This window comes from Bacillus rossius, chromosome 8 (genome assembly GCF_032445375.1).
Source record: "Bacillus rossius redtenbacheri isolate Brsri chromosome 8, Brsri_v3, whole genome shotgun sequence".
NCBI lineage: Eukaryota > Metazoa > Arthropoda > Insecta > Phasmatodea > Bacillidae > Bacillus > Bacillus rossius.
The window spans coordinates 44,948,632-44,973,204 of record NC_086336.1 but is presented as its reverse complement, the minus strand read 5'-3'; the positions used below and the strand labels follow the sequence as shown (position 1 = coordinate 44,973,204).

Here is a 24,573-nt window from a genome sequence, read left to right as displayed (position 1 = left end):
CATTAAAAACATCAATAAGAATGAAAGTTCCTGTCTTTATTATATCATAAATAACTGTAAAAATAACTTTACTAACTCATGATTCTATCCCCCTGGTTCAATTATATATAATTAAATGACCTATTAAATGTGCGCACAGCTATATGTTGACCAGTATTGTTTAGTGTAATCACGCTTCATGTTCTGTTTTGTATTTGTTCTTATGTAGCTTTGTGTAAATGTTTATGTTGCTTGTATAGGCATCTAAGCATAGGTAGGCATGTCACAATATTAATAAATAAAATTAAAAATAAATAAATTGCAATGCTAAAAGGAAAACAATATAAAACACAAAAAAAAAAATCATTTATGTGCAAAATCACAGGGATTATGCTTTATTTCTGCATTTGTTTAAAATTTAATTCTGATATGAACTTCTTTAATAACACAAGACTTTCCCCTAATTAGCTGACTTTTTATATAAAAAAAGTATTTTAAAAGTCATACACTGTTAAGGCTAATAGATATAATTAAAGAACCCGTTTTAATTCTCTATCAAACTTTGGAATTGAACATCAGAATAAAAAAAATTTAAATGCTCATGACAAACTCTGATAAAAATTTGTGAGACAGAATTCAATGTTTCATAACCAGTAAAATTGTAACATGTTCAGAATCTTATAAATAAACTGGCTACTTAATATTTTCCCAGCATCCAGAAAAAAAAATTTTCCCTTCAGAATTCAAAATAACAAAATCTGTACGGACCATCAAACTCCTAAAGAAGTCCACAGGATAGACAAAATTCTTAAATTTTGTAATGAGAGTTTCTTGAGAGGTTTGTCAACTTAGATCCCAAAAATTCTTTCAGTTCCTACACTGTTTCCACAGCAAAACAAAAAAATTATCAAATCAGTACAGGAAACAAAAAAGTATGCAAATTACACAATATTCATTTATATGTACTAAATGAAGCAACACAAAACATTACTACATGGGGTATTACAATAACAGTCCCTTGACAAAATAAAATTAATCTAAATTAACTACTCATTTTATGATAGCATTTATACCACTGTGTACTGAAAAATTTTTTAATGAAGAATGCAATAAGTACCTATACAGAAATTTCACCAAAAAAAATTTAATATTTGAAAGCATAAAAACGATCATAACCAAGATGTTAAATAAGTAGTATATAAAAAAATAATAACAGCCCAGGTAGTTATAAATTTAAGGGGTATGTCCGGTTACAGGTCGTTATTTTATATTTTCATTTAACATAGTTTAAATTGTAGGGTTTTAGAGTGGCCGAACTTCAACAAAATGAAAAATTATGAACAGTGGATACATACCTATGGCATAATTACCTGGCCAAGTTGAATTTTTTACTTTTTTTGTGTAGTATAGATAAGGAGAACCAAATAAAATAAATAATTGTAAGTTTTAAGTTTTAAAGGAAATACTGGTGTCTACAGCATGGTATAGTTTAAATTCCTTTCAGGAAAATATTTAATTTTAATTAGCCTTTTTAAATCATAAAAATTATAAGATTTTAAATGGCTAGGTAAAATTAAATAATTTTTATCCTCAAAGAAATGAAAGCATATCACATAGTAGCCAGTAAAATTGACTTTAAAACTAAAAAGTTCCGTTTTTATATTCCATTTCATTCTCCTTATCCATATAGCACAAAAACATTAAAAATGCAACTTTGCCAACTAATTATGCATAAATTATGTGTTATATATATATACATAATACATATTTTCATATTGTGAACGTTCTGTCACTCAAAAAGCCAACAAGTTTAACTGTGTGGAACGAAAATAAAATATATGACCTTAATTTGAAAATATATTTTTAAGTGCTACAGTTTCTAACGTCAGTGATGAAACCATTCTCTCTCATTATGCGGCCACTCGCTCCCAATAGGTACGAGACACGTCAGCGACGGAGAAGATCAAAACTAAGCTGAGACCGACCTCTGGTATTGGGTAGTACGAGTGCGCGGGGGGCAGGTCGACCAGGCAGTGCAGGAAAAACAGCACCACCACCACCGGGTAGTGGATGAGGTACGTCACCGTCTTGACATCAAAGTCCTGCAACACATTACCACAAGAGTAACAGAAAAATAACAATCCACGCACATGGAAGTTAGTTCTAAGTTGCAAGTTAATAACGGTGGCTTTAAGTGAAGGGCTCTCCGAGTTTCACGGTGTCATGCCGGGGTTTGGGATCGAAACTACGTACCTCGGAACATTGGTCTGAAACCTCAAAGATCATGACCTCAAAATATTTTGTACTAAATTAAGGAATCCTTTTATGACACCTCAAAAAATAATGCAATAAGTATACGGAAATAAAAAAAAATTAATTAATAATTGGGAAGCACAAGAAGTTAAATGATAATAATCAAAATGTCAAATAACTTTAGTTTTGTATAATAAACTTTAATTAGTACTTTTTTTTCTATGCTATCTGCAGCCACATTTGAAGTTGTTGTCATCAAAAAAGAGAATCTGGACTGCCTATAAACTAGAAATTCTGAAAAACACTACACTGTAAAAGTATTTACATTTAATAATAAAAAAAAGTTTTTTGTTACTCCATTAGAATTTATTATTTGCCTTGCCACACTAAAGATCGTGGTTTTTGCTATCAAAGCCAAACATTTATGGGAATTCAGGGTAATATCACTGAAACATTGTAAAAAAATCTTTTCTAAGACTGGCTTTTTTTTTTTAAGTTGCAGCAACACGATAGAAGTACGAAGCAAGGTGGTGCAGTGGTAAGGCACTGCACTCCCATTCAAGAGAGTTAGGTTCAATCATTGTCTAGCCACAGAGATTTCTGTTTTCCATGATTTCTCGAAATCACTCCAGGCAAATCCTGGAATGATCCCTTTTCCTATTTTCCTGGTCCGTATTGTTGTGTATTAACGAAGTAAATTTCAAAATGTCACGTAAGAAGTGAAACTATTTTTCACTTCTTGACGCTAAAAAAAAAATTCAATAATTCACTTGCACGATAGAACTAAACAATAAAATAAAGTACACAGTAAAGAGAAAACTCTTTGATGTTTCTAGTTGAAAGAAAAAAATGCAGGACTAAAGCGTCACTCCACTAACGCTTACATGAGTAAGGAGTGGGGCACTCAATAATTCCCCTCCTCCTCACCTGACATAGAGCGCCCCACTCCTGATCTTTGCTCTTTACATGTCATCGCCTAGGGTAACGAGGGGGAGGGTGGGAGGGTGGGAGGGTGGGAGGGTAGGTGGGTGGTAGGGGTGGGTAGGAGGGAGGAGGGGGCAAGGAGGGAGGGTAGTAGGGGGAGAGGGAGAGACAAGGGAGGGGGAGAAAGGGGAGTTTTTTTTCCTAACCTAAGCTAAAACTAAGTGTGTAAGGGAGGGGTCTAGGTAGGGAAGACTCTTAAGTGTGTCTCAGGGCAAGCCCTATACGCTCTAAACATGCGGGTTTTTAACCATGCAGAAAAGGTCACGTGCATCATGTGCTAGGAGGGGATTGGCCAGCCATGGCCGGGAGATGGTGTGGGGGTGAAAGGAGGGGAGGGAGGGAGGAATGTGGATGGAGGGAGGGGGGAGGAGGAGGAAGAAAGAGGGGTGGGTTGAAAGCGGGGAAGAGAAGGGGAGCGACGCTCACCCCGGAGAGGGCGCGCAGCTCGGTGCGGAACTGCGGCGCGCCGCACACCACCAGCAGCAGCCAGAAGATGAAGAGCGGGCCGGAGGTGCGCAGTCCGCGCTCCCTCATGAACACTATCAGCGCCGCGGACACCATCTGCAGGCACACACAATAACTCAAACAAGCCAACCAGAGTACTGTGGGACAGGGATTTTCAAACTGGTCCATTGTTGGGACGAAAGCCTCAACATGCATGGAATTTGTAGTCAGCGATTCTAACCGCCCGGCCACGAGGCCATGTTAGTCATGTGTAAATGGGTAACACATTCATTTCTGTTTCATATTGTCATTAAGTGCTTTTTTTTTTACATAATAAACGGATCGTTTTTTTTTTTTTTTTTTTTTTTTTTCCGCTTGGATACGTCAAGGGGGGAAAACAATGAACTGGCTTACCAGAGTTGCTATCTCGATGATGGGCGAACAGAAGGCGACGGGATAGACCTGCTGGCCCATGGAGTGGTTGTGGAAGGCCACGGCCAGGTCAGTCAGGCACAGCACCGTGAGAACACCAATCAGGACCTGGAAACACGCGCGTCCGCGTGACTTCAGTGCGGTACAGAATAGCTCATGCTCCCTTGCCGTGAACACCCTGGTTCGATTCCCGGTCGGGAAACGTGGCGGACTTTGTCGTGTAGCCGGTGGGGGGTCTTTTTTTTTTGTGCGGGCGCTCCCGTTTCTCCCCCCCCCCCCCCCCACCCCCGCAAACAGTGGCAGTCCATCAATGGTCCGTTTTCGACGAGGTTAGGAAAGATTAAAACTGAAATAATATTACCAGTAGGTATACACAATGTATGGTTTTATGAAAAAATAGTCAAATTAAAAAAAAAAAATGTGCGTGGAGTCCACGCGCGTCAGACGTTAAACTTCTTGCTTATTATACAGAATGTCCGAAAAGTCTTTCCCTGATTACAAAAATTAATAACATCGGATAGAAGATAAAAATATGAAACTGGTGACAAAATGTTGAGAAACTATCCAAGTTTTTTTTTTTTTTTTTTTTAAATATCAGTGCACTTCCACATGAGCACCTTTGGTAGCACGTAGCACATCTAGTCGATATTCAATTTCCGTCCACACATTAGCCAACATCATTAGTAGTATAGGAATGTATTTCCTGAAACTGGGTTCTGGGTGTGGAGCCGGAGCCGGTGTCCGTCATATTGGATTGTGACGTCACGGCGGCCATTTTGGAGGAGTGTAACGGGACATAGCGTAACGGGACAAGTTTGACCTTGACCTTTGACCCTCAAAATTTGCCAAAATTGGGCAAAAATTGCCCAAAATTCCTCAAAAATCGCCAAAATTTCAATTTTTTTGAAAAAAATTTCCGCCAAAAAATCTCAAATAATTCCACAGTTCAAAAATTAGGATTTCGAAAATCCTCAAAAGTCGCGTTGCCCTAGAAAAAACGAAAACTCCTAAAAGCGGCTTAAAACTCCTAAGAGCTAGCCGCTTATAAGCCGCCGACCTTGAAAATAAGGATGTCATGGCAGCCATATTGGATGATGACGTCACCGTTGCAATTTCCGTTACGGCCGCCATCTTTAACTTTTTTATTTATTATCCGATTTTAATGAAATTTTTTTTAAAAAATATAAAAAAATTCAAATAATAAAATTTTTAATAAAAAATATTTAAAAAATATACTTTTACGACACGGAGTTTGGAGTCCTCGGTTCGAACCTGGTGAGGGCAAAAAAAAATTAAAAATGGCGACAGGCTCCTTCCTCAATGGTGGGTGCTAGCAGACTGACTCCCACCACTTTTTTCAAAGCATATATATCGTCATCTAGTATGACGTCATGTCCGCCATCTTGTCTTCGATGCTGGAAGCCATCATAATTGTATCGTCGGCTAGAGTGTGCTGATGCCATGTTAGTTTAATTCTTACCCGCTAGAGTGCAGTAAACATTTATTACCGAGGTGCCCCCGCCATCTTGAAATTTGGCCGCCATCTTGAAAATCCGTAATTATTTAGCTACAAATTCGGGAAAAGTTCCAAAATTCATTAAAAAAATCACTCATTAATTTACATATTGATTCGATCGATTCCCGTCCTCGGTTCGATACCCGATCGATGCAAAACATATTAATTTTAAGTGAACTATAATAATTTTAATAAATAATCATCAAAGTCCTAAATGAAGCATAGTTTCCAAATCAACCATCATCCTATCAGACGTCAAGACCACCATATTGGAAATTCGTAATTTTAATGCTAGAGAGGCGGGAAAAAGTTCCAAATTCATTAAATAAATTTGTAATATATATACTGATTGATTGGATCGACTAAGGTCCTTGGTTCGATCCCTGACCGATACAAAACAACTTTAATTTAAAAAAATACTAAAAAAGTGTTAGGTTTGAGAAAATAAAAACAACACAAGTCCTTTTAAAAAAATTTTTATTACATACATACTACACTACTACAAGTACAAAAAATAATACACAGACAAATTAGCAAAGCCTTTTGGATTCCTCGATTCAAACAGTCTTCTTATTGTACGGACTAAGCCTTTTACATGACTTTAAATGTCTATCCGATCCGTTCATCACCACAGCCAGAGACGGACTGAAGTTCATATCACTTATATAGACTCATCAGTCGGTACAACACATGAGTCAAATCAATAACCATGTTCATTATACGTCTCGGAGCATTTTTTATAATGACGATGTAAGCTATCGAGACGTGAAATAAGTTTATTGCACTTATTGCACTGAAATTGTATTCTTTTAACATTATTAGAACAACTGCTTCTTTCATGTCTGCGAGCATTTGAGGTGATAGTAAATGATGCGTCACAGTATTTGCACTGATGCAATGTACGCTCTTCATTAGTTGAAGAATCCATTGCTGACGATGAAACTTCGGATGATGGTGGTATCACATCTGTTGAAATCTCCTCCAATGTTGACGTCATCGTTGCCAACGGGATCTGCTCCTTCTCCATCGTAGCTGTCGTCAAGGTTCCCGTAGACGATGGTACAACCTCCGAGTTCAACGTTAGAGTCGGTAAAGATGCCATCGAGTTCGCAAGAACAGGTAATTACGCGATTTATGCACCAGATTAAACAAACTAGGTGATCCTTACACCGCCGACGTCAGTAACAAAACTGAGCGTCCTGCTGTCTAGGACTCGCTTATATACATGCACCGTATGGAATAATACGCTAGTCAAATCAAGAACAATTTATTATAATACTAGAGTCAAAACAACATTAAAATTAGAAGCTCCATCAACAAAAAGGAAGCACATTCTGGAAGCACCGACAACGAAAAGGCAGCCAATCAGGAAGCACCGACAACGAAAAGGCAGCACATTTGGAAGCACCGACAACGAAAAAGGCAGCACCATCATCGAAAAGGCAACACATTTGTCATTGGCTCCAATATTCATTGGCTCCAATATTCAATGGTTCCATCAGTCTATTGATTCTATCAGTCTAGTGACTCCAACAGTCATTGTCACCAACAGCCTTTTTCTTCATCAGCTCCAATGATATTTGGCTAGAACGCTACGAGTCTAAGAGACTATGAGGCTACAATTCTACGAGTGTACAAGACTCCTCCAACTACCTTCAAGTGTATAAAGCTCCAAATGCTCCAAATGGCTCCAACAGCTCCAAAAGGCTCCAAATGCTTCAAAAGACTCCAAATGCTCCAACAGCTCCAAATGGCTCCATCAGCTCCAACAGCTCAAAAAAAAAAGGCTCCAAATGCTCCAACAGCCTCCAAATGCTTAACACAGCGCCAGATGCTTCAAAAGGCTCCAATTATCGCATCTGTCTTCGTCGGCATTTTATCTTTTGCTCCCACTGCTCCAACAGCATTACGTTATATGATTCCATGGATACTTTGCTACGTAGCTACAGGTCTACGAGGTTCCAATGCATCATGTTTACGAAGCTTCCAGGACACGAGGCTACATGGCTACGAGACTACATGACTCTAACTGATTACAATAGCACCACTCAGTGGCGAGAGTTAGGTTATCTAATGCAAAGCAAATTGATGTAAGTAGTTCTGACTGTCATCAACAGATGTAGCCACGTGTTGCTTGCATGTAAATATTAATTAGTTATTTTATGTGGGATGCGGGATGCTCACTAACGATCGCAAAAGAAGGAGGGCTTCGCTAGACACCAAGGAGAAGGAAGTTCGTCTTACATGTTAATGCTTCGCTGATGTCTCAGGGCATATTATTTGACTGAGTAATGGTTGTATATTTCTTTAATTCCACCTGGTAAAATTATTGCAAGTGTCAATTTATTAGCAGAAATTCACTAATTAAATGTAGCTCTGAATAAAATGACATGACTCATTAGGTAAATATCCTTCATGCAGAGATCGATTTCACACAAATAATCAGCAGCACTCAGAGAAAATCATTAGATGTCTAGCCAGGAATAACCAGAAGCACTTGGAGAAAACCATCAAATTATTAACAAGAATAATCAGGAGCACACGGAGAAAACGTAATGACAAGAATAATCAGGAGCACACGGAGAAAACATAATAACAAGAATAATCGGGAGCACACGGAGAAAACCACCACACGTTTATTGATATCATAAAATTAGAGGGAAAAAATAAAAATAAAAAATAAATTAATAAAAAATTTAAAATAAAAACAAAAAATACTTATATTTCTCTGTTTAGTTTAATGTAGCTATACTAACCTAACTAACCGTCCATAGTGTTTTAAAGTGTTTTAATGTAGCTAACCTAACCGAACACTTTTAATATTTGAATTCATTTTTCCTGCGCAAAAATAAAACAAATCCCGAGGTTGGCCGAAGGTGAATATTCGGGCGTGTTCGGGCAGGGACAGAACTTGATGTACATCGTAGGCTTCCCATACGCAGTGTGTTAGGTCCCAAAGATGAGCCATGCAATTTATTAACGTCTTTATTGGTTTCAAAGTTGAGGCAACACGCCTTTTCTTACACTTGACCACATTTGACGACAATATTTTTTTCTTATTTTGAAAACGATTATGTTTATAACTCTCCTGAACTCGAAAAAGAACTTAAATTGAAGGATTAAGGAAGACTTAAACCAATGGAAGTATAATCACCGATAAAAGTGAGGATTGACGCTGAAACATACTGCGGAGTGACAAGAGGCTCTGTAATTGGCTCCTGCAAGGCGATCACTTAAGTCATGGAATAATGTAGGGCCATGAATGCTATCGTTTGCACACGCGTCCACTGGGCTGCGGGTAGCTGGGAAAGGAGGGTGAGTGAGTGGACTGGTGTCACTGACCTATGAGGGCCACAACCACACCCAAAAGGAGAGGCTCATTATAACTTTGCTAACTCAAGTTTATTGTCATTGAATTGTATCATGAAATAAATGGGATAATACATTACATTTACACTTTTAATAAGTATAATTCACGGTAAATAAGAAAAGACAATTCGATTGGTAGCGGAATCAACGGCTGGACGCCATTTTGGATTTCCGTGAACTTGGAGGCCATCTTGGCTAACCTTTACACGGCATTCACCTTCAACTAGAATACGATACCACCAGAGAGCTTTGAGACCTCGATTTAACAAAATATATAAAAAATAAAATAAAAGAAAACATTCAAAATACGATCTGCCACTGCGGTCAAAAGATGCATATAACATTGTGAAGGTTCTAAAAATAATTTTCACTACTCATGGTATACCGAGTATTATGGTAACATATTCTAAATAGAATCAAACCTTTATTTTTGGTTTTGACATAAGTGTGTGTGTATGTATATACACAATAACACACATACACACGCACACACATACATACATACATACATATACATACATACACACTTATGTCAAAACCAAAAATAAAGGTTTGATTCTATTTAGAATATGTTACCATAATACTCGGTATACCATGAGTAGTGAAAATTATTTTTAGAACCTTCACAATGTTATATGCATCTTTTGACCGCAGTGGCAGATCGTATTTTGAATGTTTTCTTTTATTTTATTTTTTATATATTTTGTTAAATCGAGGTCTCAAAGCTCTCTGGTGGTATCGTATTCTAGTTGAAGGTGAATGCCGTGTAAAGGTTAGCCAAGATGGCCTCCAAGTTCACGGAAATCCAAAATGGCGTCCAGCCGTTGATTCCGCTACCAATCGAATTGTCTTTTCTTATTTACCGTGAATTATACTTATTAAAAGTGTAAATGTAATGTATTATCCCATTTATTTCATGATACAATTCAATGACAATAAACTTGAGTTAGCAAAGTTATAATGAGCCTCTCCTTTTGGGTGTGGTTGTGGCCCTCATAGGTCAGTGACACCAGTCCACTCACTCACCCTCCTTTCCCAGCTACCCGCAGCCCAGTGGACGCGTGTGCAAACGATAGCATTCATGGCCCTACATTATTCCATGACTTAAGTGATCGCCTTGCAGGAGCCAATTACAGAGCCTCTTGTCACTCCGCAGTATGTTTCAGCGTCAATCCTCACTTTTATCGGTGATTATACTTCCATTGGTTTAAGTCTTCCTTAATCCTTCAATTTAAGTTCTTTTTCGAGTTCAGGAGAGTTATAAACATAATCGTTTTCAAAATAAGAAAAAAATATTGTCGTCAAATGTGGTCAAGTGTAAGAAAAGGCGTGTTGCCTCAACTTTGAAACCAATAAAGACGTTAATAAATTGCATGTCTCATCTTTGGGACCTAACACACTGCGTATGGGAAGCCTACGATGTACATCAAGTTCTGTCCCTGCCCGAACACGCCCGAATATTCACCTTCGGCCAACCTCAGGATTTGTTTTATTTTTTCGCAGGAAAAATGAATTCAAATATTAAAAGTGTTCGGTTAGGTTAGCTACATTAAAACACTTTAAAACACTATGGACGGTTAGTTAGGTTAGTATAGCTACATTAAACTAAACAGAGAAATATAAGTATTTTTTGTTTTTATTTTAAATTTTTTATTAATTTATTTTTTATTTTTATTTTTTCCCTCTAATTTTATGATATCAATAAACGTGTGGTGGTTTTCTCCGTGTGCTCCCGATTATTCTTGTTATTATGTTTTCTCCGTGTGCTCCTGATTATTCTTGTCATTACGTTTTCTCCGTGTGCTCCTGATTATTCTTGTTAATAATTTGATGGTTTTCTCCAAGTGCTTCTGGTTATTCCTGGCTAGACAAATAATGATTTTCTCTGAGTGCTGCTGATTATTTGTGTGAAATCGATCTCTGCATGAAGAATATTTACCTAATGAGTCATGTCATTTTATTCAGAGCTACATTTAATTAGTGAATTTCTGCTAATAAATTGACACTTGCAATAATTTTACCAGGTGGAATTAAAGAAATATACAACCATTACTCAGTCAAATAATATGCCCTGAGACATCAGCGAAGCATTAACATGTAAGACGAACTTCCTTCTCCTTGGTGTCTAGCGAAGCCCTCCTTCTTTTGCGATCGTTAGTGAGCATCCCGCATCCCACATAAAATAACTAATTAATATTTAACACGTGGCTACAACTGTTGATGACAGTCAGAACTACTTACATCAATTTGCTTTGCATTAGATAACCTAACTCTCGCCACTGAGTGGTGCTATTGTAATCAGTTAGAGTCATGTAGTCTCGTAGCCATGTAGCCTCGTGTCCTGGAAGCTTCGTAAACATGATGCATTGGAACCTCGTAGACCTGTAGCTACGTAGCAAAGTATCCATGGAATCATATAACGTAATGCTGTTGGAGCAGTGGGAGCAAAAGATAAAATGCCGACGAAGACAGATGCGATAATTGGAGCCTTTTGAAGCATCTGGCGCTGTGTTAAGCATTTGGAGGCTGTTGGAGCATTTGGAGCCTTTTTTTTTTTTGAGCTGTTGGAGCTGATGGAGCCATTTGGAGCTGTTGGAGCATTTGGAGTCTTTTGAAGCATTTGGAGCCTTTTGGAGCTGTTGGAGCCATTTGGAGCATTTGGAGCTTTATACACTTGAAGGTAGTTGGAGGAGTCTTGTACACTCGTAGAATTGTAGCCTCATAGTCTCTTAGACTCGTAGCGTTCTAGCCAAATATCATTGGAGCTGATGAAGAAAAAGGCTGTTGGTGACAATGACTGTTGGAGTCACTAGACTGATAGAATCAATAGACTGATGGAACCATTGAATATTGGAGCCAATGAATATTGGAGCCAATGACAAATGTGTTGCCTTTTCGATGATGGTGCTGCCTTTTTCGTTGTCGGTGCTTCCAAATGTGCTGCCTTTTCGTTGTCGGTGCTTCCTGATTGGCTGCCTTTTCGTTGTCGGTGCTTCCAGAATGTGCTTCCTTTTTGTTGATGGAGCTTCTAATTTAAATGTTGTTTTGACTCTAGTATTATAATAAATTGTTCTTGATTTGACTAGCGTATTATTCCATACGGTGCATGTATATAAGCGAGTCCTAGACAGCAGGACGCTCAGTTTTGTTACTGACGTCGGCGGTGTAAGGATCACCTAGTTTGTTTAATCTGGTGCATAAATCGCGTAATTACCTGTTCTTGCGAACTCGATGGCATCTTTACCGACTCTAACGTTGAACTCGGAGGTTGTACCATCGTCTACGGGAACCTTGACGACAGCTACGATGGAGAAGGAGCAGATCCCGTTGGCAACGATGACGTCAACATTGGAGGAGATTTCAACAGATGTGATACCACCATCATCCGAAGTTTCATCGTCAGCAATGGATTCTTCAACTAATGAAGAGCGTACATTGCATCAGTGCAAATACTGTGACGCATCATTTACTATCACCTCAAATGCTCGCAGACATGAAAGAAGCAGTTGTTCTAATAATGTTAAAAGAATACAATTTCAGTGCAATAAGTGCAATAAACTTATTTCACGTCTCGATAGCTTACATCGTCATTATAAAAAATGCTCCGAGACGTATAATGAACATGGTTATTGATTTGACTCATGTGTTGTACCGACTGATGAGTCTATATAAGTGATATGAACTTCAGTCCGTCTCTGGCTGTGGTGATGAACGGATCGGATAGACATTTAAAGTCATGTAAAAGGCTTAGTCCGTACAATAAGAAGACTGTTTGAATCGAGGAATCCAAAAGGCTTTGCTAATTTGTCTGTGTATTATTTTTTGTACTTGTAGTAGTGTAGTATGTATGTAATAAAAATTTTTTTAAAAGGACTTGTGTTGTTTTTATTTTCTCAAACCTAACACTTTTTTAGTATTTTTTTAAATTAAAGTTGTTTTGTATCGGTCAGGGATCGAACCAAGGACCTTAGTCGATCCAATCAATCAGTATATATATTACAAATTTATTTAATGAATTTGGAACTTTTTCCCGCCTCTCTAGCATTAAAATTACGAATTTCCAATATGGTGGTCTTGACGTCTGATAGGATGATGGTTGATTTGGAAACTATGCTTCATTTAGGACTTTGATGATTATTTATTAAAATTATTATAGTTCACTTAAAATTAATATGTTTTGCATCGATCGGGTATCGAACCGAGGACGGGAATCGATCGAATCAATATGTAAATTAATGAGTGATTTTTTTAATGAATTTTGGAACTTTTCCCGAATTTGTAGCTAAATAATTACGGATTTTCAAGATGGCGGCCAAATTTCAAGATGGCGGGGGCACCTCGGTAATAAATGTTTACTGCACTCTAGCGGGTAAGAATTAAACTAACATGGCATCAGCACACTCTAGCCGACGATACAATTATGATGGCTTCCAGCATCGAAGACAAGATGGCGGACATGACGTCATACTAGATGACGATATATATGCTTTGAAAAAAGTGGTGGGAGTCAGTCTGCTAGCACCCACCATTGAGGAAGGAGCCTGTCGCCATTTTTAATTTTTTTTTGCCCTCACCAGGTTCGAACCGAGGACTCCAAACTCCGTGTCGTAAAAGTATATTTTTTAAATATTTTTTATTAAAAATTTTATTATTTGAATTTTTTTATATTTTTTAAAAAAAATTTCATTAAAATCGGATAATAAATAAAAAAGTTAAAGATGGCGGCCGTAACGGAAATTGCAACGGTGACGTCATCATCCAATATGGCTGCCATGACATCCTTATTTTCAAGGTCGGCGGCTTATAAGCGGCTAGCTCTTAGGAGTTTTAAGCCGCTTTTAGGAGTTTTCGTTTTTTCTAGGGCAACGCGACTTTTGAGGATTTTCGAAATCCTAATTTTTGAACTGTGGAATTATTTGAGATTTTTTGGCGGAAATTTTTTTCAAAAAAATTGAAATTTTGGCGATTTTTGAGGAATTTTGGGCAATTTTTGCCCAATTTTGGCAAATTTTGAGGGTCAAAGGTCAAGGTCAAACTTGTCCCGTTACGCTATGTCCCGTTACACTCCTCCAAAATGGCCGCCGTGACGTCACAATCCAATATGACGGACACCGGCTCCGGCTCCACACCCAGAACCCAGTTTCAGGAAATACATTCCTATACTACTATCATTGGAGGGATCGATGCAATGACTCTGGTTATCCGTTGTCGAAGGGTTGCAATATCTGGTACATGTGTTCGGTAGACCTCGTCCTTGACATAACCCCATAAAAAGAAGTCTAATGGGGTTATGTCAGGAGAGTGTGGAGGCCAAACTGTTGGTCCATCACGACCGATCCATCGTTCAGGAAAGGTCATATCAAGATAGGCACGGACATCCAAACCCCAATGAGGTGGTGCACCGTCTTGTTGAAACATGACAGCGGGGTGATACTCAAGCAGCTGAGGAACAGCATAAATTTGTAACATGTCCAAATACACTGCCTCAGCAAAGAAGAATGGCCCGATAATTCTGTCATGCAATAGCGCGCACCAAACATTCACTTTTGAACTTCCTCTGGTACAGTCCATCACCTCGCCAGGGGGCTGTGAACCCAAAATGCGCACGTTATGGCGATTCACTACTCCACTGACAAAAAAGGTCGCCTCGTCAGAAAAGGCAATTCGTTGGAGATAGCCATTATCGTCCTCCATACGTGATAACATTTCGACCGCAAATTCATATCGACGTGTACTGTCATTGGGCAACAGAGCCCGAACAATTTGCACTTTGTATGCACGAAACATTAAACGCTTGTGTAAGATATCGTGGAGAGAGCTTTTTGGCATCTGTAATTCACGTGAGGCCCTTCGCACAGATTTCTTCGGACTTCGCAGAAATAACTGTCTCACAGCTTCCACCCTTTCAGCTGAGATTGGTGGTCGACCAGACTTCGGAAGCAACCGATCCTGTGGTCTTGAACTTCTCATACCATGCCTTAATGCTCTTGACATCTGGAGGAATCATTACATATGTGGTCTGGAAGTTTCTCTGCACTGTTATTGGTGATCGTGTCTCGTGGTACCACAGGACACACCGCGCTTTCTCCTGATTGGTAATCATGTCCGACTTCCTGGGTACCACACCTCAGACACTTCAAACCTACTGCAAAATTGTAACAAAAAAACTTGAGCTATAACCTAACATTTTGACACCAATTTCATATTTTTATCGTACGTCTAGCCGAAGTTATAAATGTGTGTAATCAGGGAAAGACTTTTCGGACATCCTGTATTATTGGGTATAGGAAACATGATTCTCTTCGACTGACGTTGCAGATAAGAAAAACTATAAATGCGAGTATGCGAGTGCTAAATAATTCTATTGCGCAAGTATGCAAGTGTAAAGTGTAAAGTATGTAAGTATTAAAGTGTACAAGTGTGCAAATGTACAAGTATGTAAATATGCAAGCGTACAAGCATTACAGTATGCAAATGTAAAAGCATTACAGTATGCAAATGTAAAAGCATTACAGTATGCAAGTGTGAAAGTATGCAAGTTTATATAAGTATGCAAGTGTGCCACGTACCTAACTATTCCCCTCCTCTCCCGTTACCCCACTACGTACTTAACTATTCTCATGCGATAGGAATTTTCGTAACGGTCGAAAATTGGGGGGCGCAAAAGACCACCATACTGGAAATATATACCATAATGACAGTATTCCGCCTGGCCTCTTCGAAAAAGGCGGAAAAGTACCATAACGGAAAACTACCATAATTTTAATGGACGAGACGAAATTCTCCCATACTTTCTTATACACTCCATGGAAACAGTACAGCGGAATTCCTTCCAAGTAGTGTATAGAATACTCGGTAGATAGCGCTGTCAACACTCTAGCTATTTCTCAGGTTAACTTTAAAGCTTACAGAGAGCACTTCTGACGGTGATAGTTACAATAACAAATCATTTCCAGATCGCGGAGGAGAAGCAAGAAATGTTTCCAAAAATGTATTATAGGGAGAAGCACTCTATTCTTATTGCGACGATTAAAAAAAAGACATATGGTAGTTTTCCATTATGGTACTTTTCCTCCTGTTTTGACGAAGGCGATGGAAAAGTACCATAATGGAAGACTGCCACAACAAAAATGGACGAAGGGGTATTATAAATTCCACGGAATGAGGAAAACGGCCTTACTCATAAAATCGTAATGTAACTAGCTTCATAGAATTTACATTTTTGCACACTGGAATAATTGAAGTAATTGTAGATCATTATTTAATGAGTGCAAATCCAACGCAAATATTCAAGGGTTTTCTTATGTAATGTTTTCATTATTAGGATGATAGAACACAAAAATCTCAGATATTAAGGTTTTTAATATCCATATTAAATTAAAGTCTACAAAATGTATACTTAAGATGCTGAAATTCGAGGGAAATATTTTTGTGTAGTGTAGTTTGTAGGCACAGGTCAAGCAGCACAGGCGCTCTAGGGGAGACATATAGGCTCGTACCTCGAATGTTGGTGGGCTTTACACATGTTTGCAGTCTTTTAAAAATAAAATCTGCTAAATCTATTACGAAATAAAAAATATTACTATGCGTAGCATACTATTCTGCTTCTTTAAAACTATCATATCAAGTTGAAATTCGGTTTTTTGTGCCTTACGACACTTACAAACGAAATATGACACATACATTAAAAAATATGTACCATATAAGCACATAGAATAACAACCAAAAACACATTAACACAAGACATACAATGATACATATCAATAACTTTACGACAAAACACGAAACAACAACACACATAGATAAAGATTTATAAAGTTCATAGTAACTAATTGTTTACCACACAATTCTTAAACAGAAACTAAAATGTTGTTTACAAAATAAATATGTAGATTATAAAAGTTTTAAATAACTTTTTGCTTAAGTTTTTTACCAATGAATGTTTCTAGATTATTCAAAAAGAGTTATAATTTTTTACAAATTTTATAGTTACTAATGGTTTTAAAAGTGTCACTAATTCTATAATTGCAAGTTGAAATTCTTAATCTAAACCGAGATATTATGTCTGAAGCATCAAAAATGGTAATAAAACGTCACTACATAGTATAAAACAAAGTCGCTTCCCGCTGTCTGTCTGTCCCTATGTATGCTTAGATCTTTAAAACTACGCAACGGATTTTGATGCGGTTTTTTAAATACCTAGATAGAGTGATTAAAGAGGAAGGTTTATATGTATAGTACATGCATAATATAGTAGAGAAACACTGATCATTTTATAGGTTTCTAATGTGATGTAAATAAACACATTTTTTTGCGCTTGCATTGCAAACGCTGGCTGAACCCTACGAGATAGATCAAAATAATGTAATACAGTATTGTACACCTTAAAAAGGTCTACATAAACGTCCGCGATGATATATGTCTATCTCTTAGGGATAACCCACAATAACCATTTTTTATCCTTTACTTTTTACGAGAAATAATGGCTTATTTACGAAGCGTTACATTATGGCACTTTTCCATCGTCCCCCGGCGGAATTATTCGATTATAGTAGTCTCTAGTATGGCAGTATTCCATTATGGCAGTCTTCCAATACTTTTATTAATCCGTAGCCTATGCATGTATTCACGGCAAATTTTATAGCCTTTTTAAATTTTTTTTAAAACAGTATTTATGTTCCTTTATTATATATAAGTATTAAGCACTATTTAAATGTTAGGAAGTTTGATTTTGTTTATAATTTTTTCCACCGTGTATTCATGACGTGCCATCTGCTTAATTGTTATGGGTTGATAAGTTGTAGTTTCATGATTTCAGTTTCCTTTTTTTTTTTTCTGCTGTGGTCATGCAACTGTAGTTCATCCTAAGAGTTATGTGATGGGCGAAAAAAGTCGCGCTGACTTGTACCATTTTTTTTTTTTCAGGCAGGAGGAAATGTGCCATAATGGAAACCTACCATATTTTTATTTTTACAGATCGTGGTTATAAGTATACAGTGCTGCTTCCTATAACTCATTTTTGGAAACATTTGTTTCTATTAGTGCGCGATCTGTTGACTGTTGAGTTGATTTATGACTGGAACTACAGAAAGTCATCGTCAGAAGCGCTACCTGTAACCTTTCAAGTTAACCTAAGAAACAACTAGGCGGTTAACAGCGCTACCAAGCTATGTACTTATGTGCTTTACTTACTCTATGGCTATGTACTCTTCACAATACTTCGAGAGAAAAGCAGCTGTACTCATTCCATGGAGTGTATAAGAAAATATGGCAGAATTCCGCCTCGTCCCATAAAATTGTGGCAGTTTTCCGTTATGGTACTTTTCCGCCTTATTTGAAGAGGCCAGGCGGAATAATGCCATTATAGTAGTTTTCCAGTATGGTAGTCTTCCGTCGCCCCCAAAAATTGAAGCCTCCTCAGCAAATAAGTTTCACTTCACAAATACTAAACCTTATTATGATTAACTATTGTACATAAATTAAATTTTTAATATTAACAAGCCGGGTGATATCAGTCTGGCAACAATGGGTGGGTGCCATTTACTCTGCACTGCAATCTAAGCGTGTTGGTGAAGTCTTGCATCTTTCCCGCTTCGTAAACGACCGAGGTTTTCCCGCGTCGGTCGCGTGTTGCATGCTGGCGCTGCTTAGTTTCCAGCGAAGTTTACCAACCTGGCCTTACCCGGGGCCAGGTCCACTGAAGTTGGCGTGGTTAAGGTTGGCCAAACGAAAGTGGTGTAAGTGTATCGAAAGCTTGTGTGTTCCGAACGCTGTGGGCGTGGTTCGATACCGGGCGTGATCACGCAGGTACAGTGTATCTCACGCTTAGATTGCAGTACAGAGTAAATGACGCCCATTGTTGCCAGATTGACACTACACTGCTTGCTTACATTTCAAATTATATTTTGTATACCATTTTATAATTTTTTTTATAATGCAATATATTAACTTTAATTTTACCGATTCTTGTTTTTTTAAGACTATGAATTAGCGTTATTGACAGTATAATCCCAGATGTAAAAAATTTTAACAAAAATGCTATAAAAACCAATTATAATTTCACAAGGGGGGGGGGGGGGGAAATGTGTCTGTCGCTACTAATAAGAATGCATTGGATAAAATCATACGCTATGCTCAAACGAGCAAAAATGTTTAATTTTAAACTATGTAAAAAGTATTGTTTAAAAAACATTTGAAAACTATTACCATTCCTTAGAAATAAATATAATATTTAATATATGAATATTATCGTACGGTGCTCTTGATGAAATTCAACAAGAAAATGCATTTCAAAAATTCTCACTCCAAATTTTAGATTACAAAATACTATTTTTCAAATAAATAAAAAAAGTTTTCTAAATTGTTGTGGCTAAGACGGTTTCGCTCATTTGTGTAGATCTGGCAACAGAGCACATGGAAACAAGGACAGGACTGGTGGCTGTAATCGCGCATTGGAAAGAGAGAGTAAATGCCCATTTAAATGCGCACCGCAATGTAAGGATGAGCCGCGGTACCGATGTCCACCGGGTGTGAATACCGCGGCTGAAGCTCGATCAATAACATCGCCAGCTTGACCTTGAGCGTCTAGGGAAGGCGAACAAGTCCTCCCTCACCCCTCTTGATTTCTCTTCCGAAGAGCCATTGTACGTGAACGTAAAATGTATTTCCCAATCGATTTAAGATAAGATATATCGTCACAACTTCACGAATAATGCTGGATGTCATAATAGCGCGACGGCGACCGCGCGATATTTTAATAGCCAAATCGCGTTCGACACATCGATGACGTCCGCGCGAACAAAATGGCAGACGCTTCGCTGGCACGGCGTTGCTGAAATGCGTGTCAGAATTTTGTTTTCAGAAGATGGTTAAACTGATGCATTGGTGATTATATTATTATTGTATTTTTTAGGGGCTTTGTTTACTTAATTCATTTATGAAATCTCTGAAATGTGTTGAATGTTAAATTTTATAACTAAACAAATTTATTTCAAGCATATCAATGGCTGTCGATAATTTGGTGCGTGTGTAACGGCAAGAAAAATTGTATATACAATGGTTTATTTTTGGTTGTCGCGCGGGTGATGTTCGATATAACGCGATATTTTGCTGCCGTGTTTCCATGTTCGCATCGCGCCGTTGCGTTGTGATTCCAGCATTAAAATGTTATTACCAATGCACCAGTCCCAACAACTTTCAAATTCTCATGCTCATTTCAGAAACGCCGCACCCCGCGATGCGAATGAAATATAGGCCTATTATTAGAAAAACTCTCCAAACGTCTAACACGTGATTGGTTGTGTGTGAATGTGTATGTATATATAATAGGATATTGGCATAGGCGTGCCCAGATATTTCCATTAGGGGGGGGGCCCTGCTAAATTTTTAAATCAGAAGCTGAATTTATAATGTTAAATAGCCTAAATACATTCCCTCATTGACTTGTTTATATTTTTGTGCAGTATCAACGAGATATATTTACTAGTTAATATTTATATCCGTATAATTTAATAATTAATAATAATTTTGAAAATATGTTTTTTTTTTCCATAGACAACGTTTAAAGGGTACTTACACATTTCCCCCCCCCCCCACCCCCCCCCCCCCCCTCGAATTTTCCAATAGCTTGGTCCAGATCTATCTTTAAATGAACTTCTTTTTAGTGAATGCAAACACAGCAATTCAGACAACAGAACTTTAACAAACCTCTTAATTTTTTTTTTTTTGCTTTGAAATACAACCTCCATCATCGTAAAAAAATTATATCAAAATTCTAGATGACACAGACGACACTCAAAAGGTACATGCTTTTTAAACCACAATAGCTTGAATTTTCAACTGTCATTGTTTTACAATGAATGATTATTCAATCCATAAAATTTTAATAACATTAAAAATATTTTGATTTATGTGGTGATATATTGTACTCAACTATTTTCAAGTTAACTCAAAGCACTGATTACCAATACAAATTTTAACAAACATTCAAAATATTCTTATTTACATGGTAATACATTCTACTTAATTATGTTCAAATTAACATAAAGTTCTTATTAAAAACGCACATTTTAACAAACCTGCAAAAGATTTTCATTTACATGGTAATAAATTCTACGAAATTAAGCTATCGCAAATGTTATTTAAAAGTTCTGATTACAATCACAAACACAATTATTAAAAACCTGAAAAGCATCCTTTTTTTTCAAACAATTACTAAATTTAATAGACTCAACAAATTGAGAACAGTTTTGATTACAAAAAATAAATTTTTAGAAACATTCTACTGTATTTAATTACGTTCAAGTTAACCCAAAGTTATGGTTACGAACACGCAAAAAAGTCGAGGTAACTTTCTCCCAGCAGCTTGGAACTATCTATCATAATTTAAAGTTGTTTTCCAATGAACAGAAATATAATGATATCCAGGCAATTGTAAGTTAAACAAACCGGCAAGCATTTTTATTTATCTGGCAATACTTGCACAGTTTGAGTGTCACAGTGCCAGGAATATACGAATATTAACGAACGCATTAGAGAAAATGCCGATCTGAGTGATTACATTAGGGGGGGCCATGGCCCCCTTGCCCCCGCCCCCTGTAGGCACGCCTATGGATATTGGTGGCATTTTCAATATTTTTCTTCTTTAAGTGCTTCTCTTTCTTTATATGTTCTTAATTCTCGTCTTAAATCACCTTCCAGCTTCTATAATCTTCATTTTCCTATCCGTCTTATCGCCAAAGCCATGTTGATATTTTTCATTTTCTCGTCATTACTTAGTACAAGTTAAGGTCTATTTTTATAAATTTTACACTAGTTTGTATTTGTTGTTTGTCACAAATATTTTCCGCAGATTTTCCTAAATTTTATACAGAATGTATCAAAATTCATGTTACAAAGCTTGAGGGTAGAAAGCTCTTATTATTTGCAACCATTTTTGCCAATAAACATGTTGCCGGAAACGCGTAGTTAAGCCCCTGTAGCCCCAGAAAGAGTCAGCGTAGGCAACCCGTTGGGCTTTGTGCGAGACAGACGATGCTGTGGTGAATTACGTGTTTACGACGCCGGGCAGCGCTCGAGAGGACTGTACGATGTCGAATGCTGACCCCCGCCCCATTTTACTTCCGTTGGTGGCGCCCTCACCTATTTTCTTCCGTTCGTGCCGTGCCATAGCACTGCGTAGCGTGACATCGCAATGTCGCAGTGTGTTTTGATATCACTGGTGGTCTGTCGTTGACTGTTCTGTCGTACAAGCAAACTCGTGGTGTCATTTCTTTCGCTGTGGTTCTGAAAAGGGTGACGTTTTAGTGGAGCTCAATGGAGTACACGTTTAGTGAGTACACGGACATGCTGCTTGTTTACGGGGAAGCTAGACAAAATGGACAAGCCGCCCGTCGTCTGTACGAAGAACGATAACCGGGTCGTAGGATTCCAGCTCACACCATGTTTGCAAGACTTACTCAACGAATGCGTGATACTGGTACATGTGCCGTCACAAGACCAAATGCTGGTGCTCCACGCAAGGTTCGTACTCCCAGTTTTGAAGATGTACGTCAGAGATTTGAGGAGAGTCCGGATACAAGCACAAGGGCAGAAGGTTCCGATATGGACGCTGACAAAATGGCTGTTTGGCGAGTTCTTCATGAGCAACTCTTGTACCCGTGCCACCTTCAAAAAGTGCAACACATGGGTCCGGCGGACTATCCTCTTCGCATGACCTTTTCTCGTTGGTACATTCTAAGAGTATTGAGGAACCCCGAGTTAGCGGTTTTATTCAGCGATGAAGCCAAGTTCACTCAAGACGCTATTCTCAATTCGCACAACAGTCATGTTTGGAATGATGTCAATCCGCATGCAACGTGTGTTACAGCTCGTCAGGAACGTTTTTCAGTTAATGTGTGGGCCGGTATTGTTGACGGCGTACTCATCGGGCCTTTTTTTCTTCCGCCACGACTTACCGGCGCAGGATATCTCCACTTCCTTCAGAATGAACTACCAGGTCTTCTTGAAGAGGTTCCATTGCATGTCCGACGTGTGATGTGGTACCAACATGACGGGGAACCACCTCATTTTTCCCTGAAAGTGCGAGAGTATTAAAACCAAACATTTCCAAACCGATGGATTGAACGAGCGGGCCCTGTCGCATGGCCGCCAGTAGAAACGGTAGAAGAGCTTACACAGCGAATCATTGAAGCGTTCGAAATCATAAGGTCGACTCCACACATGCTCCAGCGTATTCGTAAAAACATGATTCGCCGTTGCCACCTCTGTGTCGCTCAAGGTGGGCGTGTTTTTGAGCCGTTGCTTTAGGCTGTCACGTTGTTAAAACGTATGCAACAATTTCAATGTTGTGAAACAAAGCCGAAGCTGTGATTGATTTTAGAGTGAAATTAAAATCTGTGCCACGATTAAAAAGGTTATTTCTCTACTCGAACGCCCGCACATCCACAACATAGCTCTCTACAACGGGTTGCCTACGCTGACTCTTTCTGGGGCTACAGGGAATAACTACGCGTTTCCGGCAACATGTTTACTGGCAAAAATGGTTGCAAATAATAAGAGCTTTCTACCCTCAAGCGTTGTAACATTAATTTTGATACACCCTGTATAATGGGCGGAAAAAAGCCGCGTAAGTGATAGCAACCACCAAACACTTGCGCGCCTTTTTTCGCCCATCATATAACACTTAGGATGAACTACAGTGGCATGACCACAGCAGAAAAAAAAGAAACTAAAATCATGAAACTACAACTTATCAACCCATAAAACAATTAAGCAGATGGCACGTCATAAATACACGGTGGAAAAAATTATAAACAAAATCAAACTTCCTAACACTTAATAGTGCTAAATACTTATATATAATAAATGAACATATACAGTGTTTTAAAAAGGCTGTAAGATTTGTCGTGAATACATGCATAGACTAGATTAATAAAAGTATTGGTACATAGCCTGAAAAAAAAATTGTACAAGTCAGCTCTGTGAAAGCCTATATTAAGTGTTTCAAAACGAAAATGTGATGCCGTACTCATATTTTAATTGATATGATATGATAAAAAAAATTTAGTTCTTGACGTGTTCTAAATGGCAGACTTGTTTGAAGAAACAGTAACACGCACAGTTTGAATTTCTATCACGCGTTCTGAGTTACTCGGGCTTTCAACTCCTCGCACACACACGTTAAATCCGTTACCCTGTGGTTCTTGACAGGGGACGCACCACAACGCCGAAATACCACAACGCCGAAATGCCAAATTGACCACAACGCCGACAGCTAGAAAACTGCTGTGTACCACAACGCCTAAATACACTAACGCCGAAGAATGTCATTGCAGGACTGCCACAAAGGTTAGGTTAGATTAGACTGGGTTAGGTTAGACTAGGTTAGGTTAGACTAGGTTAGGTTAGGCTAGGCTAGGCTAGGCTAGGTTAAGTTAGGTTAGGTTATATTACGCTAGGTTAGGTCAGGTTAGGTAAGGTAAGGTTAGGTTTTATTGTGGTATTTCGGCGTTAAGGTACATTTAAGGAACACAACACAAATTCATTCAGTTGTTATTTCGGCGTTGTGGTACACAGCAAAGTTTTCTAGATGTCGG

At 38.1% G+C, this 24,573-nt stretch overlaps 1 protein-coding gene across 1 annotated transcript in view; it reads right to left on the bottom strand.

The window, feature by feature from the left end:
* The window catches only part of LOC134534832 (ATP-binding cassette sub-family C member 3-like), a 114,234-nt gene that overhangs the window by 44,890 nt on the left and 44,771 nt on the right, over positions 1-24,573 (bottom strand). Inside the window, exons 3-5 of the mRNA XM_063373457.1 lie at positions 4,075-4,200; positions 3,643-3,777; positions 1,965-2,081 (exon numbers count right to left, since the gene is read on the bottom strand). Coding sequence (XP_063229527.1) covers positions 1,965-2,081; positions 3,643-3,777; positions 4,075-4,200 — 378 coding nt within the window. The remainder of the gene's footprint in view (positions 1-1,964; positions 2,082-3,642; positions 3,778-4,074; positions 4,201-24,573) is intronic.